General features: G+C 44.0%; 1 protein-coding gene and 1 long non-coding RNA gene across 2 annotated transcripts in view; both read right to left on the bottom strand.

Moving 5' to 3' along the window:
- SNX4 (sorting nexin 4) overlaps positions 1–11,872 on the bottom strand; it is a 35,978-nt gene extending 24,106 nt beyond the window's left edge. The window contains 3 exon segments of the mRNA XM_064514669.1: positions 10,558–10,673; positions 11,665–11,808; positions 11,810–11,872. Of these exon segments, the coding sequence (XP_064370739.1) occupies positions 10,558–10,673; positions 11,665–11,808; positions 11,810–11,857 (308 nt within the window). The 5' untranslated portion in view covers positions 11,858–11,872.
- Positions 11,873–12,958: 1,086 nt separating this feature from the next.
- Positions 12,959–15,492, bottom strand: LOC135328840 (uncharacterized). Its single transcript, XR_010389932.1, has 2 exons — positions 13,832–15,492; positions 12,959–13,522 (listed from the first exon to the last, which is right to left on the bottom strand). It is a non-coding gene; the product is annotated as an uncharacterized LOC135328840 (long non-coding RNA).
- Positions 15,493–19,817: the final 4,325 nt, after the last annotated feature.

Below are 19,817 nucleotides of genomic sequence, written 5' to 3'. Positions count from 1 at the left end.
ACAATTGTAATAACGAGTCTAGAAATAGTTACCCAGTAATGGTTACTGCATAACTTACCCACTATCTGAACTAAACTTAAATAATTTCATATCTTAGTCTTCTTCTACATACTTAATTTAAAAAAGAAAAATCCTTAAAGCTTTTGTGTGATAACACTTAAAATTTCTGCACGTGCCAGGAACAGAAAAAGTCAATGCATTTTCACCCCACCACAAGCAAACATTAGGTCACAGTCAAGTAAATAGTTACACAAGTGGTTTAGTTCACATCACTACAGAATCAGACATATTACTCTTGGAACAGTGTTAGGCTGCAAGCCAGCATGACTTCACAAACAGCTGAAGGAGTCAGAATATTACAAGAAGGAACTTACTATTCAATAAAAACAGTCTAGACACAAAACTTACTATACTGCATGCAACAACTAGAACAATTAGAAGCATAACTTAAAAGTATCAGAGTTTTTAAAGGAAATTTTAGAAAGCATAGTGAATTTCAAAGCACTTCCAGTCTTTTGTTCAAACTGGTATCTTTCTAAGTTCAAGGACTAAGGATGTGTAGTCTAACAAAATAGCTAAGATAGGATAAGCAGGTACAACAGAAGCAATGCATCTGAACATTTTGTTGAATACTAAGTCAAACATCTCCTATCAAGAGATTAAAAGAACTTCTGTTACTATAAAAGGAGAAATTGTGGAATTTTCTGGGAGAAAGAGATAAAACACTTGGGGAAAAAAGTCTTTACCCAAGACATTTAGAGCAACCTAAGTACTTTGTAATATCCTAAAATGAGCATCAGGTCAATAATACTTTTTGGCAGTTGGCATATACCAGAATATACACACACAGGGAGAGGCTTCAGATGGGGCACTTAGAAAGAAAACGGTGGTATCTATGTCTACCTTAGCTCTCACATTAGGTGAGCACTTAATGCAGGAAGCACTGGCTGAAATCTATGTGGAACAGTATTAACTATGCTATGAGATCATCTAACAGTAGTTGAGGTTAGAAGGAACCTCTAGAGGTCTCTAGTCCAACCTCCCACCCAAAACAGGGCCAACTAGAGCAGGTTGCTCAGAGCTGCATCCAGATGGGTTTTGAATGTCTCTAAAGATGGAGACTCTACAACCTCTGTGGGCAGCCTGCTCCAGTGCTTGATCATCCTCACCATAAAAAAGTTTGTTTAAACTGAGCTTCCTTTATTTCAATTTGTGTTCGTTGCCTCTCATCCTGTTTCTGGGATCACTGGGAAAGTCTGTCTCAGTCTTCTTTACTCCCACCCACCAGGTATTTATGCTCACTGGTAAGATCCCCCCTGAGCCTTGTCTTCTCCAGGCTAACCAGCTCCAGCTCTCTCAGCCTCTCCTCTTTTGAGAGATGCTCCAATGCTTTAATCATCTTCAAGGCCCTTTGCTAGACTTGCTCCAGTATGTCTGTGTCCTTCTTGTCCTGACTGGACACAGTCCATTATGAATTACAAACACTTATACCTAGAATACTATGCTGCTGGGTATTGTTATTTCTTCCAGTAGGATTCAGGCTACATAATTCTTGAATTCATAACAACTTTCTGGAGTAAAGTTCAAGATGTCTAAGTGATATGCACATTATTTGACATTTTAAGCTGTTAAATTACAAGGCTGGATTTCTAATAACCTTACTGAAAAACAAATAACCTTGCCCTTGAGCATCCCCACATATTTGATACAGTTAAACAAAATACAAGAAGGCTTTGTCATCCATGCCATCCATACCTGATCTGTCATTAGAAAGGGACAGCCTTGCTATATTCTCGTTTAAATTAAAAAAAAAAAAAAAAAAAAAAAAAGTGTGGTTATATCTTGAGGTTGAAGTAATATAATACAGAATTACCTCATCAGAATCTTTTAAAATGATTAATGCACAGCTTTTCCTGGATATCTACAGCTGCTGTGAGAAAATGACATTTATTCCAGGTGATTGAAGTTGTAGGAGAAAAATTTACAAGGAGAAAGAGAAGAAAAAAGGACACATTCATAAAGATTCAACTCAAACTGCTGCAGATCAAAACTGTTTAAGACTTTTACTTAAGTAAAAGAGGCCAGCAAACTGCTGACAGTCACTAAGTCACACTGCAAACTTATCCCAAGAACTCTTCTCTATTACAGTGAATTTAGACAAAGGTGCAGCTGCAACTATGGTTTGTTTTGAAGAGGGTACACTTATCTTAGCCCTGGTCTGACAGGCAGCACAGCATTCCTCTTCGCATGAATGTTGCATAATTTAAACATTTCAAGAACACTTCAGTTAAAAGTGTGTATCTAGTGATCACGTTACCACCAAGTCAGAGGTAAATTAACACAGATATAAGGAATTAAGCTACTATGCCCCAGAAGATTAGTTGCTTTGTTGAAAGCTAAAGGCACACACCTGACTGTCCTAAAGGAGAAACTCACAGCAGGATTTTTTAGATAATCTGGTCATTCAAGACAGTCTCTCTCATTAAATGGATTTCTAATTCTGAAATACTTCTGTGTTCAACTTCAGCAGCTATCAATCAGTTCAACTGACCTGCAACATGAGTTTCAAGAGTACTACTTCTGCATGGGTTATTACTGACACAGAAGCAAGACTGCCACCGTAAACACATCCATGTGGACCCTGTCCGAGGACATACTGCATAACCACACATGCATATGGAGAAGAGGAAACAAACTCCTGAATCCCATGAGAACCCGGCCACATCCCATGAGGACTCACCTGTGAGGCAGACACAGGTGCTGATGCCCCAGCAAGAAAACCCTGGAGACTCACCCCAAGCTAGGCGGACACACTGCCCAAAAGCAGGCTGCAGCCACCCTTACTTTGAAGGCAGGAGCATTAGAGATCTAGAACAAAGAGTTCTCTGTAACATAATGGACGTTTTATTAGATAAGGAAGAGAGGAAGCAAAAATTTGTGGGATGCATCTGGTCCACTACCAATAAATGGCTGTTATTCCCATGCATAACATTTCCTGGCCACAGCAAATGCAACCCTGGGATTGGTACAGATGCTGTGCTTAAGCACTTCTCTCAAGCTTAGATTTTTCTGGGAGGAAAAAAAAAAAAAAAAAAAAAAGTAAAACTGCTTTTAAGTTTTAACTGAAGTTTAAGAGACTCTCTGCATTACCTCATAATGAAGGGACAGGCTAAATGTACATATACCACTGATTGTTTATGGCAGCCTAACACATCCCAGATACACCAGTTACAGAGGCTTAAGAGGTTACCGCCAGAGCTAAACTCCAAGCAGGAAAGTTCACTTTATTTTTTTTAAAAAGTTATTCTTACTTTTATTCTTGTCAATGTGAGCCCTTATGGAAAAAAATACTGCTAATTCCAATTATTTTCCATCCCTGCTAGCTTATTTTACAGGTTTATGCTGTCACAGGCAACTTCAAATACAGTTTTCTGCCTCCATCATATTAATTATCTAAGTAAGTTCATTTGGCTGTTTCATTTCAACTTCATGTGCACTGAGTTCTCTCTTCTGCCTGTAACCCAATCAGTTCCTGATGCAGTGCGAGTCTGATTTTACATTTATCACTTTCTCAATGATCTTGAAAGCCCCCATGATAAGAATGAGGTCATCATGGAGAAGACTGCACAGAAATATATCTTTCAAGGAAATACCTGGTCCAGACATCCCTACTCCCCTTTTCAAGGGCACTTATTCAGAAAAGAACTAGCCAGAATTTTGGTAGTATGCATTTGTAAGTGGCCTTAATATAACACACTCATACCAAATACTATAACAGTAATATAAATAAGTAGTATAAAGTTAGGGAGTTTGTCTTCAATAGTTTGAACTGCCTTAATACACTCACTTTGCTAAATCAGCTTTATCACATAGAAGTTTATTAGTATTTTTCTTAAAACTTCAATTCCTGCAGTCAGGAGAATCACATCTTCATTTAAAAAGTGTCATTATTTCTAATACCATAAGTGTGGCAAAAGACATAGGAAATATTACTCTGTTACAAACAGGAAAAAAAAAATGAAACCACAAAGATAAAGACTGTATTTATAAATTTAAAAGTGACTTTATGGATTGAGGTCTGTTTGATGAACCATATACCCTCTACTTCTGTAGTATAAGCTACAGGTTAGAAGAGAACATACTTTTTTTCCAGGTTCCCATTGCATCCTACAAATATTGAAGGAAGGCCAAGACACCAATAGGATCATCATGTATTTTAATAGTGTAGCAGTCCATTTAATGCTTGCAACAGTTCAGGCCAGCTAGTATCAGTAAGCTGTCACTGTAAGAGACCACAGCCTTCTGGCAGAAGGCTATTCTAATACAAAGTTAGGCCCTCAGTGCTCCATGACTGCTTGGCAGAGCTCACTATGAACTAGAAGCAGCAAAGAAAGCTCACTGGAGCCTTAACTGTGCATTTAACTGTGTATTTGCAAGAATTAACAAGAACATGTCACTTATTAAACCAAAATGAAAATCCCAAAAGAGCAATAACATCTCAGTCCACTCACACCTGGCAGGGGATGTAGAAAATTAACCAGGAACCAAAATTTTAAACAGGTCATTCGGGAGCATGGCGCTTCAGCAGGGAAGGACCACAGTTTTCTGAAGGTGCCTAGCTATAATGGCAGAAGGACCTACTTCCATCCCACATCAAAAACTCAGACATCCTGCTACTTGAAGATGTTACATCCAGGAGAGGCCTCAAGAACCTGAGAGGGAAGGGGGCAGACCGCCAGCACGGTTCATACCGCTCACCACAACTTCCCTACTACCCACACTGAAGAAGCTGCTGAGAAACTTGACTCAGGCTAAGACTTACCATCAATTTGTTCCAACAGGGCAGATCCGGGGACTGTAGCTTAGGCTGCCCTAAACCTAAGTTAATCAAGCTTTGAAACCCACAGGAGCGAAATACTAACTTCATCTTACAACCTGAAGAGAAAGTTGCAACTTGAATTACTACTAAAGAACCCTGAAGACCAAACCTGACTGTGTAGTTTTTTGTTTTAAATAGACAGCACCTCATACAACCCCCTCAACACACTGTATTAAGAAGCCTACCATTATTTCTCTTCTCAAATTATACTTATTTCCTTTATTCTAAAATATATTTACTCTCACTGCCTTAAGAGCGTATGTGTTGCCTGTTTAATTTTTACCGTTGTATAACGTAGTTCTTGTTTTGGGTGAAAAGCAGCTCAGAGAAGCAGGAAACAAGTGAAGGGAGAGAGTGACAGAAAAATACAGACACTCTTCCAGAGAAATCTCTGGATGAAGTTTTGTGGTTCCTCTCTGCCCAACTTCCCCTGGCAGGGAGGCGCAGCCGGACAGCTGCACCTGAGCGAGAGCCTCCCACGCAATCGCGGCACCCTGCTCCTTCCCCCGTGCTGGGAATTCCCCGCCGCCTCTGCCAACAGTGCCAGCCACTCTACTCGTTTTTTCAACAGGCCATGAAACTTCAGTTTTTAGCAGTCGGGGAGGAAAAAAGACAACGTATTGGGAGTGCAGCTGTGCAATGTCCAAAAAAGAAGCTGTGCCTTTTATACTCACGTTAACTCATTTGAATAAATTACTTAAAATGCATTTTAAAATTATTAATCCTAGTTTAAAACTCTTTGCTACTATGAAGGCATACCTACTTTTCTCTCCCCCTCCCACCCAGGCTTCGATAAAGTAAAAACAATTAGATTCTGCCTTCTAGACTGCCTAACACTGCAGAATTGGGTAAAGGGAAAGAACAGCAAGTCCTTTGCAACGCCGTGATGGGAAAGCACTGTATTGCCCTCAGTTAGGAGCCAGCATCCACATGACTGCCTTTTAAACACAGTAACAGGAGGCTGAAACTGCACGGATGGATTTGGGACAGGCAAGCAAGATGAGAGAAATCATTTCTTTAATCTCACAAAAAAACATCTCCACCTGGTTACATTATGAGACCATAAAATATCACCAGTTACAAGATCATTTCTCCCCAGGAAGCCCATTCCAGAAAGGAAGTAGAAATCCACAAAGGTACTCATTACACTTAATACCTTCATTACCATCTAATTTTTTAGACCACATTCTGAACTCCACCAATAAATGCAAGCACTGCAGACCAGTTTCAATTAAGATTATAATCACTTGTTGACATTCAGTCAAACTTCTCAATTTGTTTTGGTTCTAAAAACACAATATAATACTTGTACAGTCTTCAGACAGGAAAACCATGCGTTTCCCCTCTAAGTACAGTTTTAACAATGCACGTTATTCACTGAATGAACCAACCTGCCTGAAAGAAAAATTAGAAGACAAAATTGAAACCTTCAGCTTTTACCTTCATAACTGATGTTATCACAAGCGATTAGAAGATTACGTTACTCCAGAAGCCACATTCATTTACCTTAATTCAAAGTGCCAATGTGAAAACTTTAGTCCATCTACTTAACCTCTTCCCATTTGCCATTTAAAACTAATTATATTAAATGAGCCATTAAACAATTCTTAATGCAATAAAAAGAGGAATGGCTGCAAAATATTAGAGGAGGAGGAAAGGAAGTACATTGGGTTTATTTCCTTATAAAAGCAATCACTCCTTCAATTGCAGAAGCAGTAAGTTAGCTTTCAGCCTTTGACCTTCCACTGTATGACAAGTGGCACTTTCGTTCCCCTAAAGAGAGTGAACTTTGTCTGCTACATAGAGAAACGGGCTGGGCAACTTTTTCTATTAGCTACCTAGAAAAAGGTGTCTGTATTTAGGCTCTGAACACACAGAAGAATACAAAAATCAGCAATCATACACTTCTTAAGTTACCAAAAGTTACTTGGCAAGCTGCATGACAAAGAGACAGCTTTCTTGTCAGAAGATTTTCCACAGACAGACAATTTTTTTTTTAAATACTGTGTCAACTAAACAGTTTGACATTTTACACTGGGCAGGCTGATAATTTATGTTTTATTATGAATCAAGTAAAAAACAGCAGTAAAGCAAGCTTTACAGTGTTCCCTCTTCTTTCATCTCCTGCCTCTCCTCTGTCTATAGCTTATGCCAAATTCACAGATTTTGCTCCCTTTTTCCTAATACCTCCTTTGGCAGGTAAGACTTCCTGACTCTCAATGACCAAAACCTGCATTTTGCCGTGTTATTAGAAGACCGCACACACTCGTTCCGTGCTTCTCCCCAGGAACGCACGCCTAGGCTGAGAGCCTAACGTGGAACGCGAGGCCAGGAAGAGAAACTTGAGGAAAACTTAGCAAAGATTTTCAAGATTACTCTTGAAGTACTGTAGTGCAGCATTAGCACCACTGAACTGAGACCTGGCAGGCTGCTGATTCCAGGTTCATTGCTCTCACAGAAACTTTCCTTAGAGCTCCTTACATTTTGGATGGGCAACAAGAGGTCTTAAAGGAGAAGTAGGTATCATTTCCTCATGTCCTAATCCAACTAATGGAAAGCTTCCCAAACACTGGAAGCAGAAATAAAATTAGGAGCTTCCCCAGCCATCCTGGGGGAGTGACAAGCAAAATGTAGTCAGTCACCCCATCAAACCACAGCTGAAGGAAGTACAGACTAGTAAGACTGGAAACGAGCAATCTTGCTATTATATAGTCCTCTACCATGCAGCCCAGGTGTGTTACTTTCTGCTTTTTAACATGGCTTTAGGAAAACAAAAACAAAACACACTCACAAAAAGGTTTATCAGCCCAGGTGACCAGGAAGGTAGGCTAGAGATCTGAAAGCCAACAAGGACCAAATCAGAGTTAACTCAGTGGAAGTGCCCTAGTACCATGAAACAAATTGCTTACTTTAAAGGCGAACGGGGAAGAAAGAAAGGCATCCCTGTGCTCCCTGTAATTAAAATCAATTGCAGCTCGTCAGCGTGCAATTCTAGAAGTGATCTGCATGCTGTTTAGTTTTCAGCCCTGTCATGAAAAATGAAAGGTACAAGACCAGGAGCCAAATTCTGGGTTTTATACTATCTTCGTTCTTCCTGTAGTTTCGAAGAGAGTTTTGTATGAGACACAGCTGCCTAAGTTTCCAGAAACAAGCAACTTTAAATTTACAGTGAGGTGCGGGATATCTGCATTTGCCCTTATACAAAATTGGTCTGCTGAGCACCCACATCTCAGGAAGGAATATTTAGTTACATACGAGTTCTTAAAATTAAAGTATTTGCCTTAATGCCATTTCACACATAAGAAGGGGGAAGCATTCATCTGTTCTCACAGGCAGAATGTAAGAGCTGGCTAAGTTATTTTTAAACATCAGCACAGCATAACGGAAGCTGTGAAACAAACTGACTTCAAGACTAATTGAAAGGAAACAGCTCACCACAAAAATGTACTAAACTAATGCAGAAAGGTGTAAACCAAGAATAAAGGAGATGGCTTTCAGGAAGCATGACCCTGGAATTTGCTGAAGCCCTGTGGTCTACAGCAGTGAAGTTTGTTTTGTCTCAAAGAAAGAAGTGTAAGTCAAGGTGTAATGATCACAAAAAAGATGATGAAAAGTAAAAGATCAAAGAAGCTGCATGGAAATGACAGAACACTAAAAAAGTCTTTTCAATTTTGAAAAGAAAGCAACACCATCACTTGCATTTTGAAAACACAATTTCATCAGGGCTGATGAAACCAACATGTTCAAAATTTAGGCACTCAGCTCCTGTTCTATAACAAGTATACAGTGGTTGTAATTGCATCCATCTTGTGTCTTTTATGCACTAACTTGCATGTAATTCTTCAACTCAAATTGTAACTAAATCCTAGATAGCAGTAACAGTGAAACCCCAGCTCACGTAAGTGTAATGCAACTATTATTAAGTGGTCTTCCTTTTCTATTACTATGAATTGAGTTTTATTCTTCAGCTACAACATATCCTATTACCCACAGACAAATTGCTGTGAAGCCCACCTACAGCTACAGGCTCAGCGGGAAGCACATTTAATAGCCAGCAATTATACTTACGCAAGAAATTTTGCCCTCTCAGCAAAAGGTATACAGAACCTACTTTACTAGAGATGTGACAAACCCACATTTTCAATAATTCTGTGACAAACATGTAATTGGTCTTGGTATTCACTGACCACAGAATTAAATAAATCTTAATGAGAGGAGGAAATCTGGGCAGCAAAATACTATGCCACTATGAGAGAACCACTGGGGAAGACCAGCAGGAGTGAGTTTAAAGTAATATAAGGATGATTGAGAGAGGAGATGTAGACAGCATGTTTTGAGGCTGTGTAAAGATGTCCCCTGAGTATGCTTTACATTGCAGCTAGACACAAAAACCACTCCAATTTTCCTCTCTTCTCACAGAGAAACACCAATACAAGAAAAAATAGTATTACTTGTGTGTGAGAAGATGAGATCTTTAATACCATTAAACTGTAAAAGAATTTAAAGGGACATCTTGGCAGCTGCCAAAGAGTTACAGTATTTGGAAAAAACACACCGTACCTATAATGGATTTCACTCTTAAAGTTTAACAAAATACAATAAACATATCCCTGCAGGTCTTCAGCACAGGCAGTGTGAAATGATTACTGGTGCATCACTTAATTGGTTAAACAAGTTAAGAAGCCTTTAACCAGTAACTAGAAGACATGTGATAGCATTATAATTTAAACTCTTCAGAGCACTGCAAAGTGCTATACTTCCAAAAAAAATGCAATTGCTTTGTTTCAGAGTTTCATCTGCACAACCCACCATTCCTGAGGCAAGGCCCAGAAGCTGAAACTGTTGATGTAAAAACATGAGACACAGAACTCCTAATAAAGACTGATTAGGAACTTCTTGCTTCAGCTGCGTAACATGATCCTACCTAACTGGAGTAACAGTAATGTAATGGGATTTCACACAGATTTAAAAAGGCTCCTTGCAAGAAAGATTTTAAAGTTTTGCTCACTACTCAACAGTTAAAACAGCAAGCTAGCTTTCGGGTAGCAAGTGTGTTTGCCGTACTTGTAGTATTAAACTTGCTAACAGAAACAGAAGAAAACTAGAAGCAGCAAATTCCCAGTGAAAATTTAAGCTAGTTAGAAGAAAGGAAACAGTCAGTTAACCTTAACCTTAGAACATCTACACAGAGTTTTGCTTGATGTGGGCATCACATACGCTTCAAATACCGCTAGAACAGTAAACTTTGTCCATGTTACATCAATCATGAAACTTCTTTACCTTCTTGTGATACCAAATATGTCTAACCATTATTTTAGACCACAAGGCACAAGTTCTGATACACAACCTGCACATACAGGCTCATATCTACATATATGAATTTATCCAATGCACATCAAGAAATAACCAACATCTTTCAGGCAGGCACTTTCCCTCCTACCTTTAAGTGCAGAGTTACAGTATATGGTTACACAACACAGGCATTAGTACTTAACTGGAGACCAGACACCAAGTTTTCACAAGAAAAGATCCTCCAGTGTAGACCAATCTCATGTTAAAAATCATAAACAAACTAAATCCTTTCACCAACAGCACCTCAATATTTTTATGAGGGGAGGAGCAAGAATGTGTTCAGAAAGGCACCTCCAAGCCTACAACAGCAAGTTCTCGTCACCCACCTTGTCTCGATGAGGTAAGCAGTGTAGGTTTCTTGCATGTTCATAGCATTTCTCCCAGTCCGTTTTTCTGCTTCCGAAACGGTGATTTCTATTTTTTTTGATAAACAGTCTTCCATCTTTTCAGAAGAGGAAAATAAAAGATTTATGTAATGTTACCCACACAGGGCATGGGCTATTAATCCTGCCACCCCTCTCCCTCACCACCAGCATTCATGCAAGGCAGGAAAGGTTCTGACGATGCTTAATTTTACACCTGTGTTCTGTATCACAGAAAACAGAAACACCTGTTTTGGGGAAAAAAAGCAAAGTCAACAAACAAGCATTTTCAGATACCAAAGACTGTCACTAGCTGAGAAGGCACAGAAAATAAAAGGAAAGAGAGACAGTTCTCCTTACAGGTAACAAACTAACTTTTTTTTTGGGGGGGGGGCGGGGGTTAAATAGCATTCTTTACCCAATCACTTCCCAACTATCAGTGAATTCACCCTCAGCACACCTGAGAAACCTGTAACCACTACTCCCCTTTTAAAGGGAAGGGAGCACAGCCCAAAGACACCCTATCTAAAGGGAGACCTTTCATCTCCAAAAGGCAAATTATACATATTATATAAATATATAAAAACACAATACACACACATACATATGTGTGTATATATATAAAAAAAAATTTGTCTTTTTTTTTTTTTTCCCAGCACACCGGCAGGCAGAAGCCCACGAGGCACCCGGGGAACTTTTCCCAGGAATTCAGTGGGGAAAGCCGTTTATTCGCGAGTCCCCCATCCGCTATCGCGGCGGGGGGCACGCAGACCGAGCAGTAAATCCGTAAGTAGGCAGATAAATAAACCGCGCAGCCGGCAGTGCCGGCCGGGGCAGGCGGCGCTGGAAACACCTGACAAAGGCGCGGAGGGAGCCGGGAGGAGGGAGCCCCCGCTGCGCTGCGCTGCGCTCCGGGCAGGGCGGGCCGGGGCCGCGCTCCCCACCTGTTGCCGCTGCGCCCCCGCCCGCCCGGGCAGCGCGCGCACGCGAGGCCGCTGCTCGGCCGCGGCCGACTAGGCCCGGCGAGGCCGGCGGCCCGCGGCGGGGGCGCCGCCGCCCGCTCCGCCTCACCGTGGGTGCCGGGGGCCGCTCGGCGGGCGGGGGGCCGCTGCGGGGCGCGGCGGCGGCGCCGTCGCCGTCCTCCTCTTCCTCCTCCTGCGGGCGGCTGCCGCTCGGCTCGGCCGCGGCGCTCTCCATGGGGATAAGGGGCTCGGCCGCCTCCCTCCGCGCACGCGCTGAGGCCGGCTCCGGCGGGCAAACTCATCGCAGGTCCTAGAGAGCGCGGCCGGCCCCGCGCGGCGCGGGGGCAGCTGGCGGCGGCGGCGGGCGGCCCCCCCGACCCCCCCCCCCCCCCGGCGGTGCCCCGCGGCCCCCTCCGCCGGCCCCGGCCGCCCTCGGGCTCCTCCGCCCTCCCGCACGGACGGGCCGGGCGCGGGGTACCGGTGAAACAGCCGTGTGCGTGTGCTTATAGGAGGTTTTCCTTTTTTTTTTTCTTTTTTTACCCGTTTCTGTCAAAGTTTTCAGGGCATTAGGGAGTCCCCGTTGCAGCCACATTGGTGTTTCCTGCTGCTTCTCGTCGTTCATCCACAGCGGGACGCCAGGTCACTCTGCTTCACCGACACCTGCAATTTCCCATTTTTTCACCGGATTCAAGTCCTTTGGTTCTGGCCCTACATTATTTTATATTCACGGAGTTTTTTTTTTAACCTGCCCCTTTTCAAACTCAGGTAGAAGGCCAGCTCAGTCGTTTGAGGATTTGATACAGGCTTTGTTTTTGCTTTGACAAGGGAAAAAAAACGCTCAGTATTGACCTCAGCTGAATTTTTATACATTCTTCATCGAAAAATTTGTCTCTTTCTTTCAATGACAATTAAAATAAATCTCAAAACCCTCTTTGAAGACCCTGTGCATGAATATTTGGCGTCTGGTTTCTATTCTGTTGTCTTCAATGTTTATTCAACTTTTCCCTTAGATTGTTTGAACTGATACCTCCATCCCTGCTTTCCCACCCCTCCACCACTGTAGCTGCATGGAGTTTCCCAAGGTTTCTCACAAAAAGGTCTCCTAGAACAAAAGTTCTTTACAAATATGTGAACTGTGATTTGTCCTTTGAATAGGATTGATTTAAGATTTGTTTTCTAAACCTAAAGTCCAGTTCAGATGTAAAAGCATGATTGCACATTGTACCACAGCGCCTGTTTTCCATTAGGGTATGGTCTTCTTATGTTTACTCAAGATGTACATTAAGATACATACCTTGTATCAATTACATTTGCATTTGCAGGATGTGCGTACTGAAATTTTTCTGATCCGTATCAGCAATAAAATGGAAATATTTATGTGAAACTCATACAGGATATCATACTTTGTGTTAAATATTTTTATTATGGAAATAACATTATCGATAAAATACAGCAATACGTTGGAGTTAGAGCATCCATTAATTATTTCAAAAACTATTTACAGCTTTTTCTCAATACTTCTGAAAAATGGTACCGTAGAGATGTAGAGAAGAATTAAAATACTATGCATATAGGAGAAGGTTAATGATAGAAGTGCAGATGACGAATGACCTGGGCAGCCCTCACATACACGACAGCCTGGGGAGCACTAGAGCAGAGTGCGAGATGTCCTCGTGTCAAACCGGTGTGCAACGAGCAGCTCCTGGGTAAGCACTGCGGCTGGACCGTGCACTCCTCCTGAGCCGTGTGCCGCGTTGCACCGTCGCACAGCGTGCAAAGAGGGTCCTCAGCATCTCCACCGGGCAGCACGTCCCTTGTTCTCCAGCCGTAACAAGACCAGCTCAACTCAGCTTCTTGCCTATGAGCCTCCTCAGTCTCTGAACCTGTCATCGGAGAGGTCAATTTTCTTAAAAACAGCCTTTGCAAATCAAAGCACTGTTGACTTTCTTACCAGAGAGTTATAAATCCTACAAAAGAGAAAAAAAACACCCCAAGTTCAGCACACAGAGATGATCTTTCTCGCGAGCTTTGCTAAGCCCTGTCTAAGGCCCTTTCCCACATCTCCGCGTGGGCAGAAGCAGGCTGCCCCTTGCCTGCCTCTCGGCTCTCGCTGACTCCTGGCACAGGCGCTGGCAAGCAAGAACCCCATTTTTTCCTTCAGGTCCATTCTTTCTGATCGTACTCTTGGCAGCATAAGCTGCTTTTTGACCGGGCAAAGCTAAGCAAGGTATATTACCTTGTAATTAGCCCCTTGACACTTATTTAAAGGTTCTTACCTGCATTGTTATTCTACCTTTCCTGCTTGGTCCTTTTGACAGGCTTTTTTGTTCTAGAAAATAACATATCTTAAACAAAAAAATATACCCTATATTCCTGGGAGATAATTCAGATAATTTCCCTTTTGTCCCAACCCTAAGTTTCAGTACCTTCATTCAGACTTCCTCGTCCCTTCAACTTCTTAGTACTGCGAATTAAATCATAACCCAAACAACAATGACGTCCATCAGTTTGTTACTGAGAAGTTAGGGGAAAAAAACCCTTAAGCAGCGGGTATGCTTTCTGTGTCTCCCCCAACACCCCAGGAAGACAGCGTGAACTGGCCGGCATCGCTCCTGCCGAGACGAGCGTCCCTCCGTGTGCCTGGGCAGCGTCCGGCCCTGCCGGTGCGAGCGAGCACGGAGGTGCGGGAGGAGCAGGGCTGTGGAGCGACGCAGCTGGAGCTGAGGACCCGACATCCACACCACACGTGTTTTAGGGGATATTATTTAGAGTAGCTGCTCCAAAGGGCTCACCATCCTTAGCATTCAGCGCACACCTTCCAGTTAGCTCCTGCTGAAAAAAAAAAATCCCATTTGTGCCTGCTCTGAGACCGCTTTCGCAGCTCAAACCAAAGCAGGGTAGAGCGGGATGGTCGGGAGTTCCCCTTCCAAGGCGCATTCCTGGCCTGCGGTTCAGGCTCCTGGATCCTGTCATGACTTGACTACCAGTAATAATAACACAAGGATGGTGAGTCAGTACACGGGCCGTCAAACTGCTCGTGCCTCCCTCTGCCGGCTGAGCCCCGCCGACCCGGGGGTGCTTGCCAGCCGGAGGCGGTCGGCAGCAGGAGCGGTGCTGGCCCGGGCTTTTGGTCTTGGAAGGTCTGATCCTTGCTGAAGACCCTGGCGTCCGGCCGCAGGCGACGTCACAGGTGTGATAAATAGAGCAGCCGACTGCGCTTGCTCGGGCTCCCTAAGAAAGCAGAGCGGAGGAGTGAACGTCAAGGGACTGTCAGTAAAAACGTGAGTGGCTGCTACAGCTAATTTGTGTATTAACCAAATGACTCTGTGAAACAGCCATTAAATAGTAGGAAAAGCGACACTCAGTTAACATTACTCAGAGAAAGAAAAACTCCTGAAAAGTGGAGAGCAGAGAAGAGCTCTAGGTGTCTTCTGGGGAAAAAAAAGCACCAAGTCCCACTCTGAAACCGCTAACAGTGTTTCCCGTTCATTTGGGCAACAGCAGAGCTGGATCCGTGCATACAGCCTCGAAAGCCAAAGTTAATCCACACTTTTGAAAGAAGCTGGACATCAATACTGTGAACGAAAATTTACTGAAAATGGCTCCAAAAACAGCAAAAAGCAAGCAATGAGACGACCCCAAAACTTAAAAGGGAGAAAGCAAGAAGATTTGGGTGAGAAGGGAACAGAAAAAAAAAACAGTAACATCATAAATAGTAGAAATGGGTGAATTAGGTCTTTACTTAAACTCAATGCCACTTTGGTCAAAGAATGTCACGTGCATGCACTCTGGAGAAAGTAGAGTTAGTCCAGTATTTCTAGACTACAGAAAGACTCCAGTAAATGTCAGGTGTCACTTAGAAAGTGCATTTATCCTGCCTGGCTATCAAAACGAGCATTAGCCGAGGTGCAGGACCATGCGAACGCTGGCAGGGCAACGCAGAGGCGGTTGTGGCAACGCGGACAAGCACGCCCGTGCCCAAGGAGCGGTGTAACTGCGTCCCTCGGGAGACAGCGCAGGAAAAGGGGGGGTGCCCCCGCACCCCATGTGCAGTTTGATCAGCTGAAGGTTACCATACCGGTGCTGGGACAAGCTGCAGCGAAGACTGGAAAACGCCGAAGGTGAAGCCATGGTGTTTTTCCTTGGGTGATACACAAATCACACAGCCATTTATGCAAGCTCAAATGAACACCAAAACACAACGAAACTGCAGCAGCGGGAAGGCAATGGGCGCTTCTCCTAGGGAACTACAAATGTCTTCAATTCCCACCAGTCGATACAATTTGACTCTCTGCAGACCAGGATTGGAGTCCCCGTGACTCCAATGTCCCCATGAATGCGCGGGGGGCGGGGGGGTGCCTGCTGGACCTGAGCCACAGGTCGCTGGTTCAGGGCACACGTCCTTCTCGGGTGACTCTTGCTGGTGGCACTGTAAGACCAAGGCCGTGCTTGTAAGATGTGGAAGTGATGATACTGGAATTCCTGCAATTTAATTAACTGCCAGAATGACTTGGGGGTTGCTGTGATGCCTCCATGGAACCATACCATACAGTGCATGCATGCACGTTAGCCTATCAGCATACATTTGTGCTTACTAATACTGTTTTCAAGAAGCTAAATCCCTCATCCAATCAGATAGGTGCTGCCATTTGAAACTTTGAAGTATAAAACAATTTCTCTTTGCAATCTTATGGACAAATATGGATAAAATAAACCATAAGGTCCACTTATGGACCTTGCCCAAAGCCACAGGTTCAGTCTCAGCGTCACTTTGGCCCTTGCATTAGACTGGCCAATGCAACACACACTTTTGCATCATGGGGCATGGCTATGTGGGTCCCTTCATCCCCTTCTCTCCCTTCGCATCCCCTGTCACACTAGTGGGCTTTGCCCCAGGGAATAGCGAGAGACTTGACTCACCTGAACCTCACGCATGGGGTCCGCCCCACGTGCACGGCGGTGTGACCCTGCACACGGGCGCTTAGCGCATATGTTGGGAGCTCCAAACATACTGATTGATTGCAGACCCTTGCCTCCCCCAGTAGAAACCCTGGCTGTTTGAACCCTTGGTTTAAATATCTGCTATATTGTTTCAGGTGGCCAAAGTTTTATTTTGCTTCTCTAGTAAATATCTTCCAGCTCCTAAATGAGAACTTAGGGAAAACTGCTCCCACAATGCAGTTTAAAAATCATCCTGCAGAAACCTTATGTTCCTCAGCCTAAATCCAGCCTTTAGTATGTCTTGAGTTATGAGGTTGTCCAGACCACTAGTAGAGGAACAGGAGAATTTACACCAAAAGGCATAAACAAGTCAACAATAAAAATAACCATTTATCTCTCCTTTCTCCCCAGTGTCATACTCCAAAGGTCGCTGTGTTCTCTCATTGAAGCAGAGCTCTATAATGTGAGTTTTGACACTTTGGGCTCAATCCCAGAGTTGTTACTCACTTTACTCAGAGTAACTGTGGTGGATTTTTAGTTTGCACTTTTCCCTTGGAGAAGGTCTGAGAAATAAGCAGGGGCCCCAGAACTGAGCTCCTGGTGAGAGAAGGGCTGGGTTCGGAGGTGCAAAGAAGGGACGCGTGCGTGGCTCCTCGGTCAACCGTGGGGGGGGGGACTCACGGAAAGTAACACACTCCCTGCCTTACTCGTCCTATTTTGCAAATGAGATTTGTTTGGTTACAAAAGCCTCAGATCAGCACAACTGAAGTGCAGCTTATGGGAGGACACATCTGGCTCTATGCAGTCCTGCACACGGCAAGACCCAAATGGACCGGTTCCCTCTGCTGCAGAAAGCTGGCTGCAAGTCCCAGGCCAGTTTATGAATGCAACCATCGGCCCAAGTCACCACGATGGCACATTTCACCAAGCGGCAGGGACGGCCTGGTTAACACAGTCTTGACATCGGTATGGCTGTTAGGAAAATTGGGACAGACATCTCTTCCCTGACAGCCTCCCCTTGCAGAGCTTCCTGCAGAAACCCAGCTGGCTCTTAAAGATGCCATCGCGTGGGACAGCAACTGCCTTTCCTCTCGTTTCAGTGAACTCGGGCCACACATCTTTTCCGAAGATTATGCTCCATAAATCAATCACCTCCATTTGGAGTCCTCCCATCTGTCGCCTGTCGCCGCTTACCTCTCTCGCTCGCCAAAGGAGCAGAAGCTACAGACCCCGGAGCCCGACTTCACGTACTGCACAAGGCAGAAGCATCTCAGAGGGTTTGGTCTGGCCCAGCAGCTATTTGGGATTACCTGAGTAGGGCAAACGTGCCTCCCTCGGCACGGTCGCGCCTGCCCGCGGCGCGGGGTGCCTGGCTGCGGGGAGGCTTTGCAGGCTTCCCACAAGCTGAGGCTAAAAATAAATAATATCTCTTGCTTCGGTCTCCCTGAACTCACGCTTCCAAATTGCGCGGCGCGTTTTGTCAATGTCCGCCGTTGTTTAAAGCCCCTCTGGGCTCCTGCTGGGGACATTATTTCTCTCCAAGTTTCGCCGCGCAGCAGGGGATGCTTCCTGATTTTAAGGAGGGCTCACATCTATCATGCAGAGTCTGCAGCACTCCTGACAAAAGCCTTCTCCAGCTTGCTTGTAACCCAAGAAATATTCACGTTTGAAAATGCAGCAGTCCCTCTGAGTGACCCGCGGGCATTTTGAAATGCTCTAACCCAGAAGGAAGAGAGAGGCGGCAAGTCACCCACGGACGCCACTGCGCAAACCGCAGATTCAACACACTGACCGGAAAATAAGGTCTTTCTAAACATTTACTAAATGTTTGCTTGCCCTTATTCCTCAAAGGCCGTGCCTCAGCTGTTGTAACTCAAGACTGTTCAGATGTACTCACCTATTTCCCCCCCAGCCACAGAGCTGACCCAATTTATTCTCAGCTGGGCGCATTGTTTTCATTGGGTCTTTCTTGGTCAGCAGATGAATGTTTTGCCACCTCTAGGTAGTTAGGTGACACCTACATTTCGCTCCAGTTCCAGCAAAACGGTTCCACTCGTTTCAGCATCTGACATGAAGGTCTGTTTTACAGCTGATGGCCAGGAGCTGCAGAGCAGCAGAAGGTCGCCCAGTGACTGCTGTACTTGGCCCGTCTCCTCTACATTCATACTGCATAACATGTAGGAAGATGCCCACTTTGATTTAAAGCCAGCCAGGTGACGGAGGACAATTTTACGCCTTTCCTAGGACTTGAGCCTCCAGCGCTGCGAGCCAGCAGCAGTTCCCCGGCCAGAGAAACCGTGATAGGCTCATTTGTTGTTCCAGATATATTCTCTGCTTACCCCAGGTGGCTTCTTTTGTTCATGCATCTGTATGGCTTTCTGCTCCGTTATCCCAGGGACATAACGCCAGTTCTCCAAGGAGGACATGGCCGAAGCTGGCTTGTTGCTGCGCAACCTCAAGCGAAAGGGGAGCAGACCAGGCACGTCTCTGCAGAGGCATGTTGGTGTTGATGTATCGTAGCAGAGCCATTTCATATTCGTTTCTCTACCTCATCTAATACCTCCTCTTCTCCCCTCTTAAATGCAGAAGATGGGAAAAGCCATGCTGTTTTTAACTCCTTAATACTATAATTAATACAAATAACTTTATAAAACAAGCAGATACAGTTTATGAGAAAGCTTCCCCAAGAAAGCTGGCCTCTCAAGTCCAACTGATTGATGAACTATAAAATGAATTATAAAATGGAGACTGGAGACACACTGCCTTAGAACACTACGTATACATCAAAAAAGTGATAGATGCATTTATCAGTAACCATAAAAAAATTAACTTCACCTTCAGGCAGGCTTTTGGCTGCAAAAAGCTTAGTAACATCATCTCTTTTTCTGCCACACTCAATTACATCGATCATTATTTTAACGCGTTCTGAAGGATTGGGATAGATCATAGGGCAAGAGTTTGAGGATTTCACTCCTACTTTTGCCACTGATGGATAGCGTTAACAACTGAGGCAAGTCGCATTTCTGCTGTGTTTCAGTTTCCCCTTTGTAAGCGGGGATAATTTTTCTTACAAGTTTTTGTAAAGCAGTTTGCGATCTTGGGGAGAAAGCAGCAATTTAAATGCTCAGCGTTGTTATTTTAGGCCCCGATTCAGGAAAACGTATGCATTTAATCGTGCTGATTTGACGGGACGAAAGCGCCTGCTTTAGGCGAAGCTCGCATCGATGCGGTCCTCCTGAAAAAGCTGCCCAGAATTTTCCAATTCTGCCTATTAAAATTGCAGAAACGTAGTTAGAAAACACAGTTAGTTTCTAACAGGGG

The sequence above is a fragment of the Dromaius novaehollandiae genome, chromosome 7, assembly GCF_036370855.1.
Source record: "Dromaius novaehollandiae isolate bDroNov1 chromosome 7, bDroNov1.hap1, whole genome shotgun sequence".
Taxonomy (NCBI): domain Eukaryota; kingdom Metazoa; phylum Chordata; class Aves; order Casuariiformes; family Dromaiidae; genus Dromaius; species Dromaius novaehollandiae.
The sequence above is the reverse complement of the archived record's forward strand: the minus strand, read 5'-3'. Positions and strand labels throughout refer to the sequence as shown.